The sequence below is a fragment of the Brachyhypopomus gauderio genome, chromosome 3, assembly GCF_052324685.1.
Source record: "Brachyhypopomus gauderio isolate BG-103 chromosome 3, BGAUD_0.2, whole genome shotgun sequence".
In the NCBI taxonomy this organism is placed as follows: domain Eukaryota; kingdom Metazoa; phylum Chordata; class Actinopteri; order Gymnotiformes; family Hypopomidae; genus Brachyhypopomus; species Brachyhypopomus gauderio.
This window is the reverse complement of record NC_135213.1, coordinates 23,594,398-23,606,131: the sequence shown is the minus strand read 5'-3', so window position 1 is coordinate 23,606,131 and position 11,734 is coordinate 23,594,398. Positions and strand designations below refer to the sequence as shown.

The window sequence follows — 11,734 nt, the reverse complement described above, 5'->3', positions numbered from 1 at the left end:
TGAATTTTAAAAATGTTTTTATTACACAACAACTTCAGTCAGAAATGAAGACAGAGGTTTTATCATCCAGTATCTCTCTCAGCTACAGTGAAATTGTGGCACAATGTATAACAAACAAAAGTAAAAATAAAAACACATCTGTTATCATACAAGTTATTTACAGATATTAGTAACAGGCTAACAGAATGTATAAAGTCAAGGTTATAGAGACAAACATGGATTACAGTATTGAACTGGCTCAGTGAACAGGTGACATGATGGTACACTGAACTCGCTCAGTGAACTGTTGACTCATGATGCACTTAATTGGCTCGGTGAACAGGTGACTCATGAAACGCTGAACTGGCTAGGTGAACAGGTTATTCATAACTATGAAGCTGTAATGGTCAGCCTCCAGGAAAATGATGCTTGCATTTTCTCTCCCTCTCTCTTGCACACACACACACACACACACACATACACAAAATCTTCTTTCTTAATGAAGATACCCTGGCAGAAAGTTAGACATCCAGAAACACACATTTAGCAGAGCAGAAGAGTGTTCATGAGTGTTCTTCAGCTTATATAGTTATTACAACTACAATAAAAAGACGACACGGAGTTAGAGGCACAACAATTTTTCAATTTACAAAAACGCTTCATTAAAAAAGCATTAATACATTCCAGTGACTCATCATATAGTGATGACGTTTATTATTTTCTCATCACAACAGCTGGACAAACATGTCTGAGGAGAGACTACGCAGAGTGTGTGGTCTGCTGCGTTATGTCACTAGCTACACTGAACACAAGGACGCCGACCACACAACTCAGAACATCACCAGGGCAGTAATCAGTGGTGATGCTAACAACAAGCTCTTTACATGGACCCCGTCATATATGTGTTGTGTCTGATCACCAGTCTGATTAGACTCCATGTGATGTCTGAGATTATTACATTTAACGTTAACAAAAAATAAAATTACATCTATCATATTTCTCAGTTAAAAAATAAACTAAAACAACATATTTGTAAAACCAGAATCTTTTTGAAATCTCACATCATGATGATCATATGCAGTGCAATATGACATTTCTGCCAAATAAAAATGTAGGCAGAAAACAAATCTAAACAAAGAGAAATGCACACACACACACACACACACACACACACACACACACACACACACACACACACACACACACAAACAGATGCACGCATATGTTTCATGCACACACACGCAGAAATTAATACACATGGAGCATCACTTGATATGTTGTGGTGGATGAAAAATGTAGTCTAGATGTAGCATGGATGTAGTATGGATGCAGTCTAGATGTAGTATGAATGTAGTCTAGATGCAGTATGGATGTAGTCTAGATGCAGTATGGATGTTGCCTAGAAGTAGTATGGATGTAGTCTAAATTGTAGTTTAGGCCTGGAAGTCCTCCCCAAAGTGTCTCATCTGGTCCTCGGTCATCGAGAGGTAGGTAGCTCGCATACTCGGGGAGTACTGCAAAGTTAAACACACACACACACACACACACACACACACACACACACACACACACACACACACACACACACACACACACACACACATATACACAAACACATATACACAAACACACAATAATGAAGACATACAGATACATGCACACACACAGACACACATAAGTTAATCTAGAAGCATCTACATGTCACAGTTATCTATAATTTACAATATTTAGTTCTGAATCTTGGACAGTTCATGCAGTAATGTGTACTTCTCAGAAAACAATATTTTTATATTTTAATATGCCAATAAATTAGGGAGCCCGGTAAATGCGAGTTAGTCAGAGGCAATAACAGGTCAGCCTGACTCTCTCTCATGATTACAGGCATTTGATTCTTTACCATGAATGATGATTGCACCCAGAACAACCACACGGATCTATGGGACTGACTGTACCCAGAACAACCACATGGATCTGTGGGACTGACTGTACCCAGAAAACCACATGGATCTGTGGCACTGACTACTGTACCCAGAACAACCACACGGATCTGTGACACTGACTGTTCCCAGAACAACCACATGGATCTGTGGGACTGACTACTGTACCCAGAACAACCACACGGATCTGTGGGACTGACTACTGTACCCAGAACAACCACACAGATCTGTGACACTGACTGTTCCTAGAACAACCACATGGATCTGTGGGACTGACTACTGTACCCAGAACAACCACACGGATCTGTGGCACTGACTGTTCCCAGAACAGTTACACAGATCACACTGATATAAAATTGAAAGATTTATAAGCCTTCCAATTTTATAGCAGGAAAGCTTGTGAACAGTCCACACCCACCACTTTTAGAAAAAAGCTTCAATTATGTTAATTAAATCATTATTATAGCTTTTAGGCAAACATGGGAGAAGTCATAATGTTTCATTTTGGTATCATGACAATAGCAGTTCCAAAAAACTTGTATATATAATCACAGGAAGTGTGTAGGGGCTCACAGTCACCCTGATTTTTCTGTGAGATGCATCAGAGGTCAGAGAAGGACATGCCAGGACACGCACGCTAGAAAGCAACACATAGAGGAGAGTCCAGCGAGGTCATTCTTTGTTCTCACCACTAGGGGGCAAGTGTTTCCAATAAACCTAACTAAAGGGGTTTAAGTGAGGCAGATGTAAATGCCCTGGTGTCTTTAACACTCAAATAGGAAGGATGAAGAGTAACTATGGTAACAACAAAAGAAGATGAAGGGAATGGTACGAAGGATGCAAAGAAATGTGAGTGTGGGAAGGAGTCGAGATGACAGGTAGAGAGACGGAGGGGGAGAGAGAGATGAAAGTGCAGAGACGGAGGGAGAGAGAGAGAGAGAGAGACGAAAGCAACTTACTCGGTTTCTACATGGCTGGGAGAAATTCCCCGAACAGTAGAAAACATCAACAAAACAAATACGAACACAGAAACACACGCACAAACAAGGAAAAACGCAAAAAGAGACTATTAGCTGAAAAAAGAGGAACATGGCGTTCATCTGAATGACAGTGGTTAACGGTGGAGACTGAGGCACAGGTGCCATGGACACGCCTCCTCAGCTCCTGCACCAACAGGAGACCACAATGACTGCAGGTGGTGGAGTCTTACTGAAAACTACTGCAGGGGGTGGAGTTTTAGTAACGACCTTTACACAGGGCAGTGTTTAGGGACTAAACTCACCTAGGGTTGGACTACATCTGTCCTAAGCGGCATTTGATTTGAGCACTGTTTTAATGTTATAGGTAAAACCCATTACAGGTAAAAAGTTTGGGTCCCTTCCACTGGCTGAGAGAGAGAGAGAGAGAGTGAGAGAGAGAGAGAGAGAGAGAGAGAGAGAGAGAGAGAGAGAGAGAGAGAGAGAGAGACTTCACACAGACAGGCAGGTGTACATGAATCAGTATGAGATCTCCCTGCAGTAGATGTGTGAGAGCTAGCACAGCCACACCCAACAGGGATCTGTCTGATACGGCCAGTTAAACCCTGTCGTAGGGGAGTGTGTATAAGTTCGTGTGTGAGTGTGTGTGTTTAGGGATCTCAACACACCGAAGGAGGTGGTGATCCTCTGCCTATAAGAGGCACGTTCTCATAGCGTGGAGTCCCTCCAAACACAGCAGACTGGTTCCTGAGGGGAGGGAGAGAGAGAGAGAGGGAGAGAGAGAGAGAAATAGAGAGAGAGAGAGAGAGAGGGAAAGCGAGATATGGAGGGGGGGGGGGGGGGGGGTTGGGGGGGAATAGAAGATGAGAGTGATCGCCTCCATCTGCCCGATGTCTAGTGTCCAGTTTTAACAGGTACATTAATAAATGGAGCATTTTGGAGGAGTCATGTGTGGCTCCTCCCTCTCCCGTCAAACATGTTTGCATCTTTATTTTACTGTCTTATTTTCATCTTCTACATGTGCTTTTGTTTTTGTTCTGTTTCTACACCCCATCATCATTTGTCATCAGTCAGAACAACAATACTATAAACTTCAGCAAAACTTCCTCAGTGACATCTGAGCTGTCGGTCTGAGTGAAGCGTGGCTGTGGCTGTCTCACATGTACTCGGTGACGGTGGCGTTGGAGGCAGGTGGAACTGCAGGTGGGTGGAGGCTGTTGTGGCTGCCCAGGCTACTGCGGTAGCTGCAGAATGTGTGCAGGTTTCCCTGCTGGGGCGTGAGACGGCGAGCACGAGGATTAAATGGATCATCCTCCTCGATGTCTTCGTAATCTCTGAATGGCCATTGAGAGAGAGAGAGAGAGAGAGAGAGAGAGAGAGAGAGAGAGAGAGAGAGAGAGAGAGAGAGAGAGAGAGAGAGAGAGAGGGGGGGGGGGGGAGAGAGTGGGAGACAGGAAGGGAGAAAGGGAAAGAGAGGGAATGAGAGAGGGAGAGAGGAAAAATAAACAAATCTGTTTCAGAAAGGACAAATTATTGGCATGCATCAAACAGAAAAATCGTCTAAGGAGAATGATGAAACCGATCAAATCAGGGTAAGAGCTGCCCATCGTGTTATTAAAGAGTGGAAGGACAGTGGAGAAACATCTTCGAATAAGGAATGTGGTCATTAAAGAATTTTTGAATGATCGTGATCGGGATGACTAAAACGTTTGGTGAAATCAAATCGTAGAAATGTGCTAGGAGGCACCCATCATGCCTAGTGCCCACTGTACAAGCCTGTGGGGGCGGGGCTATGATCTGGGGGTGGTGCAGTTGGTCAGATCTAGTTCAGCAAACGTTATGAGCTCAAAGGACCGACTACATGAATATACTGTGTGTGTGTGTGTGTGGTGTGGTGCGTGTGTGCATGTGTGTGTGTGCATGTGTGTGGTGTGCATGAGTGGTGAGTGTGGTGTGCGTGTGGTATGGGTGGGTGTGTGTGTGTGTGGTGTGCATGTGGTACGTGTGTGTGTGTGTGTATGTGTGTGTGTGTGTGTGTGTGGTGTGAGTGTGGGATGTGTGTGTGTGTGTGTACCGGGCAGTAATCTGTCTCCAGGCGCGTGGAACAGCACACAGCATGGTACAGAATGCAGCAGCAGTCAGGAGAGAAAACACACAGAGATACAGCACCCCCTCCACTCCATCATAACACACACCCATCAGAGCATCCACGTAGTCCTGCACAATACACACAGAACACTTATTTTCTGGTGATCACCATTGTCAGAGATACAGTGATACAGTGCACATGAAAAAATTCAAGACAACATTAAAGAATTGTTGCATTATATGTAAAGCAGTAGATCCTGATGAAGTCACAGGTCTCAGGTTAGTACCTTATTAAGTCCCCGGCAGTCAAGAAGGGCAGTGAGCTGATGCAGACTGGTCTCAGAACTGTTTAGAAGGTGCTGAATGCTTAATAGATCCCTCTGTTGAAGCAGGTAGATCAGTATTGGATTGTATTTCATGTGCTCGGAAATGAGAGCTGCTGTGAGAACTTTACGTAAAAAGAGCTCTCACTAAAACAGACCAGACCCTGAGACTCTTCTGTCCTGGTCTGTAATCAGCAACTCAAAATCTTTACATTGTATCAGTATTCATGTTCAGCAGTCAGAAGGACAGACGGCAAGTGTGCAGGTCTGTGGGGGAGGGGCTTGGAAAAGGGTCCATAAGGGGAGGGGCTTGGAGCAAGGTCTGTTTGGGGAGGGGTTTTGGAAGGTCTGGAAAGACAGTGTGGGACTTTAGTCTGGCAGGAGGTAGCAAGACCTCTAGAAAACGATCAATCACAAAAAACTTGAATATCTGACATATATTGTGCTACACAATCTTCTTAAAAAACAAAAACATAAAAACCCGATAAAAACCCCAGCAATACTGATCAAACATTGGTTTGTGTGTGTGTGTGAAAGAGAGAGCACATGCATGCCTGTGTGTATGTGAGAGCGGGTCTACGTGTCTCACCTCAGCAGTAGGGAAGAGAGGAACAGCAAACTGGAGCAGTCCCTGTATCTGGACCTGCATGGTGGCCAGTGACCTCTGGAAAACTGTGAGGGACTGCAAGGCAAACTGATTTAGGGTCAGTACCCCCTCTTCAAAACATAAATAACACACACACACACACACACACACACACACACACACACACACACACACACACACACACACACACACACACACACACACACACACACACACACCCCTGTGTATACCTGCTTTGGGTAGCTTGCAAAAGGATGAATTGAAGGATGTGCATTTGTATGCATTTGTTTTGTGATTCTTTCTGATATAAATGTGACTATGTGAAGTCAGCAGGTGATGACATACTCTGTGTTGAGGTCAGTCAGGCCCTTTCACTGACTCCTTGTAAAAGACAGGAGTATGATTCTTTGACATGAGAGACAGGATTTTCGAGAGGAATGTAACTATTGTGACAAATTCAAGTTTCTGCCACCAGATGGTGTCCTTGCACCACAGGTCTACAGCGCAACGAGTCAGGATAGCAGAAGAGACACTCATGAGGGAAGAAGCAGTGTCTGAGTAACAGTCCCAGTGGAAAGTACACAGGTTACTGGTCCTGGCCATGTATGGGTTACACACCATAAACATCCCTGGCTGGGTTCAGATACACTGTGGGCATTTATGGGGTTTACATACACCATGGATGTCCTCTAAAAAATGTGAAATGTGCCATATTTTGTCAATTGTGATTTTTCACCACAATCGAAATTTGTCCTCCGCATTTATCCATCTGTGCAGTTAGAACACACACACACACACACACACACACTAGCGATTACTAGGGGGCTGTGGTGCACACATGCCCAGAGCGGTGGGCAGCTCTAGCCCAGCGCCGGGGAGCAGTTGGGGTTAGGTGCCTTTCTCAAGGACACCTCAGTCATGGCCTCAGGCCTGGGAATCAAACACACGACCCTCCGGTCACAAGACCAGTTCCCTACCACAGGACCATGACTGCCCCAATGAGGTTTACATAAGGTAAACCATGAGGTCTACATACACCATGGACATCCCTTAAGAGGTTTACGTACACCATGGACATCCCTTATGGGGCTTACGTACACCATGGACGTCCCTTATGGGGTTTACATACACCATGGCTGTCCCGTATGGGGTTTACGTACACCATGCATCTCTTGGTTTACATTCCAGACTGCGTTTACACACCATAAATGTCCCCAATTGGCTTTACATACAACGGGGACATCCTTCACTGTGCTTACATGCACCATGCACATCCCTGACTGGGCTGACATGATGTGGACATCAGACAGACATAAAAGAACAGTAGGGGGTGTGGCATGATGCCCCGGCCAGTCAGGCCAAGGCAGGCAGATCTAAATCTTCTACTTTGATCTGACAACTTGGCTCTCTCATCTCCATGAGACTATTGACCGATGAGTCACACCAAGGCATCTGACAAAGGGGCTGTTCACACTAATAAAGACTCAGCATGGAAAACCTACCAGGAAGATGAAAGTGAAAGAGAAAAAGAGAGAAAAAGCAAGGGAGTGTAAAAGAGAGTAGACTGAAGAATGGAGGTGTGAGATTAATAAAGTGGCTTAGGATCTTAAACCGGAGAAACTGCTCTTTAATGACCACATAATCAAGGAAATCCATAAAGAGTTATCCACACACACACACACACACACACACACACACACACACACACACACACACACACACACACACACACACACACACACACACACACACACACACACACACACACACAGTGCATGCAGTGTGTGTGTGCATGCAAGATATCAAGGAAAGATAATGTTCTGAGCTCTTCCTTTTAGCATTGCTTTGTGAACTATAAAAGCGTTATTGAAATGGAGTATATGATCTCACAGCTAAAGGCACCCAGTCTAAAACTGCAATGGAAAAGAGAGAGAGGAAGAGGGAGAGAGAGGGAGAAAGAGGGAGAAGGAGAGAGACAAAGGGGGAGAGAGAGGGAGAGAGAGGGAGGGGAGATAGAAGGAGAGAGAGGGAGGTCAGAGAGAGAAAGAGAGAGAGAGAGAGAGAGAGAGGGAGGAGCAAGACAGAGAAATAGAGGAAGAATGAGAGACATGACATTATTAAATGTACACGAACAACAGGTGCAGTATATCGGCAAAAAAGAACCACATTCTTATGTCCAACATTATTCTACACACACACACACGCATATATATATATATATATATATATATATATATATATATATATATATATATATATATATATATATATATATATATACACTGTATATATATACACTGTATATATCTCAATAAACTGGATTTTAGATCACTCTGCAGCACTTGGTCTCTCTCTGCAGGACTCAGACATCACATTCCTGGTTCGGTTGTTCCCCACAGAGAAGGGGCTACAGCAGAGCTTGGACCTGCCTGTCAGGATTGCCACACCTGGGCCCTGGACCTGCCTGTCAGGACTGCCACACCTGGGCCCTGGACCTGCCAGTCAGGACTGCCACACCTGGGCCCTGGACCTGCCGGTGAGGACTGCCACACCTGGGCCCTGGACCTGCCGGTCAGGACTGCCACACCTGGGCCCTGGACCTGCTGGTCAGGACTGCCACATCTGGGCCATGGCAGTGAATGTAAAAAATGTCAAACTCACAAATTGGTTCAAATACCAATTCACATTTGGCTCATTATATTCCACTTTGTTATAGAACCATTTCTGCTGTATTGTAGTGAGGTGTGGGATCATTCTCAAATCACAATTTTGAACAATGGAACAGAATATTGTAAAAATATCCTTCAAGTCCACAGGAAAACAACAAATAATGCCAGTAGAGCCTATAGAGCCTAAAGTCCTGCCACAAAGAGCTGAGCACAGATAGTCTCCTCACACAGACAGTCCCTTCAGACAGACAGTACCCTCAGACAGATGATCCTGACACTGAGTTAACTAACAAAAACAGCAAAATGCAGTCCTATCTGGCCCTAAAATGACAGTACACTGTAGCAGAATATCTGCTCACAGTGACTTATATTAAACACAGAACCATGCTGACAAAGCCCAGCCTCAGTGAACATAGCCTGGCCGTCCAGACGGGCCGATATAAGAACTCATGGCTGCACTTTCACACTAAATGCGAAACACTCGACCAAATTTATATAATTTGCTTGTGACTTTAAGTCTCTATCTAATCCTGACAAACTGCCTGTCCTATTGGGAGAACAGAAAGACAGCAGCACTTTAGCGGGGTAATATATACACACATGTACACACACACACACATGTACGCATGCACGCTTGCACAAACAAACACACACACACACACACACACACACACACACACACACACACACACACACACACACACACACACACACACGATGACACATCTCTCTATATAATATATGGATGACGAATATTAACATAGTACCTGCTGGAATGGATTGTAGAGCGTCTGGCTGCAGAATAAATAATAATGGACAATATCTATAAAGAGAAGGAACACATAAGGAAAGCAGGCAATAAACACAATGATAACCGCACACCCTGACCCTGAGCTTGTGTATAACCACACACCCTGACCCTGAGCTTGTGTATAACCACACATCCTGACCCTGAGCTTGTGTATAAACCACACATCCTGACCCTGAGCTTGTGTATAACCACACACCCTGACCCTGAGCTTGTGTATAACCACACACCCTGACCCTGAGCTTGTGTATAACCACACATCCTGACCCTGAGCTTGTGTATAAACACACATCCTGACCCTGAGCTTGTGTATAACCACACACCCAGACCCTGAGCTTGTGTATAACCACACATCCTGACCCTGAGCTTGTGTATAACCACACACCCTGACCCTGAGCTTGTGTATAAACACACACCCTGACCCTGAGCTTGTGTATAACCACACACCCTGACCCTGAGCTTGTGTATAAACACACACCCTGACCCTGAGCTTGTGTATAACCACACACCCTGACCCTGAGCTTGTGTATAAACACACACCCTGACCCTGAGCTTGTGTATAAACACACATCCTGACCCTGAGCTTGTGTATAACCACACATCCTGACCCTGAGCTTGTGTATAACCACACATCCTGACCCTGAGCTTGTGTATAACCACACATCCTGACCCTGAGCTTGTGTATAACTACACACCCTGATCCTGAGCTTGTGTAGAGTCGCTGTTGAGTGGGATTATTACCCGAGCTGATCGCATCTTTGGTCTGGTTCATGATGAACTTGTCTGGAGACACACAGAAATCACTGATTCCCTGGAGAACAAACAAGATAATCTTACTCTGTGAGGGAACAGGACTATGTTAATACAGCCTGCCACATTAACACACATCACATGCACACACACAAACACACACACACATTCATGTTGTAGGATGACTGGGTTCTGAAATAAGACCGCAGATCTAACATACCACTCCACCTCGCCTGATCCAGGTTCATCACCTACTCTAACATGCCTGACACATGCACACACACTCTCTCATGAACATATACTCACACAGACACACAGGAAAACACATTCAAATGATGAGCATCGTGTTAGGGAAACTCACCACAGCTGTAGCAAGATCAGCTCCCAGAGAGGCCCAACTCAGGATTAAGATTAGGACACCCATCACCATCATCCTGCAAAAAAAAAAAACACACACACACACACACACACACACACACACACACACACACACACACACACACACACACACACACACACACACACACACACACACACACACACACACATTTCATTAGTCTCTGTTTATGACTTACCATACCTTGTCAACTGCGTCCTATGTTAGACCACACACCTCCAGCTGTTATATAAGGACACACCCCTCTACCTGTCTTCTCTCTCTCTTACATTAGGACACACCCCTCTACCTGTCTTCTTTCTTTTATATAAGGACACACCCCTCTACCTGTCCTCTCTCTTTTATATTAGGACACACCCCTCTACCTGTCTTCTCTCTTTTATATAAGGACACACCCCTCTACCTGTCTTCTCTCTCTTAGATAAGGACACACCCCTCTACCTGTCCTCTCTCTCTTATATTAGGACACACCCCTCTACCTGTCTTCTTTCTCTTATATTAGGACACACCCCTCTACCTGTCTGCTCTCTGCTATAGCCCTCTACCTTAAGTACACTAGTGTAGGATGCAGTAGAATGTGTTTTATTGATTACACTAGTGTAGTATGCAGTAGTATGTGTGTATTGAGTACACTAGTAGAATATGCAGTAGTATGCATGTATTGAGTACACTAGTGGACTATGCAGTCGTATGTGTGTATTATTGAGTACAGTGGAGTAGTATAGTAGTATGTGTGTATTGAGTAAAGTAGTGTAGTATGCAGTAGTATGTGTGTTTTACTGTTTATAGTAGTGTAGTATGCAGTATGCACATACGTGGTAAGTAGCCAGCGAGACTGCTTGGCCAGACCGAGACACGCAGCCAGGCAAACCACCAGATCCAGGATCAGTATGAGCAAGTATGTCAGCCATCTTCAAAAAACAAACACAAACTTTCATGCTCAAACCGCTAGCAAAGACAGTTAGGGGCAGCTACACAGAGCACCAGGCCTAACACTCACACTAGTAAACAGAGAAAGACACTGCTGTTATATGTGTGTGCAGCAGTGCTGATGTGAGGGAAAGGATGTGTGTATGTGTGTGTGGAAGTGTGACAGTGAGCGGTTTTAACAGAGCATCTATCCATCTGTGGAGTTACGGCCTCTCTCAGACACAAGCAAGTGAAGGTGATAAATATTAGATGTGTAAAATCTATAGACT

At 44.6% G+C, this 11,734-nt stretch overlaps 1 protein-coding gene across 5 annotated transcripts in view; it reads right to left on the bottom strand.

The window, feature by feature from the left end:
- ttyh2 (tweety family member 2) overlaps positions 1–11,734 on the bottom strand; it is a 52,755-nt gene continuing 41,021 nt past the window's right edge. The window contains exons 5-15 of one of the 5 annotated variants that reach the window (XM_077000526.1): positions 11,351–11,446; positions 10,500–10,572; positions 10,130–10,199; positions 9,348–9,403; positions 5,894–5,998; positions 5,269–5,361; positions 4,968–5,110; positions 4,054–4,227; positions 3,563–3,640; positions 2,876–2,923; positions 1–1,493 (exon numbers count right to left, since the gene is read on the bottom strand). In XM_077000526.1, the coding sequence (XP_076856641.1) occupies positions 1,457–1,493; positions 2,876–2,923; positions 3,563–3,640; positions 4,054–4,227; positions 4,968–5,110; positions 5,269–5,361; positions 5,894–5,998; positions 9,348–9,403; positions 10,130–10,199; positions 10,500–10,572; positions 11,351–11,446 (973 nt within the window). In that variant the 3' untranslated portion in view covers positions 1–1,456. Of the gene's footprint in view, positions 1,494–2,875; positions 2,924–3,561; positions 3,641–4,053; positions 4,228–4,967; positions 5,111–5,268; positions 5,362–5,893; positions 5,999–9,347; positions 9,404–10,129; positions 10,200–10,499; positions 10,573–11,350; positions 11,447–11,734 lie in introns of all 5 variants that reach the window. The other 4 variants (XM_077000524.1, XM_077000525.1, XM_077000527.1 and 1 more) reach the window with 4 other exon arrangements.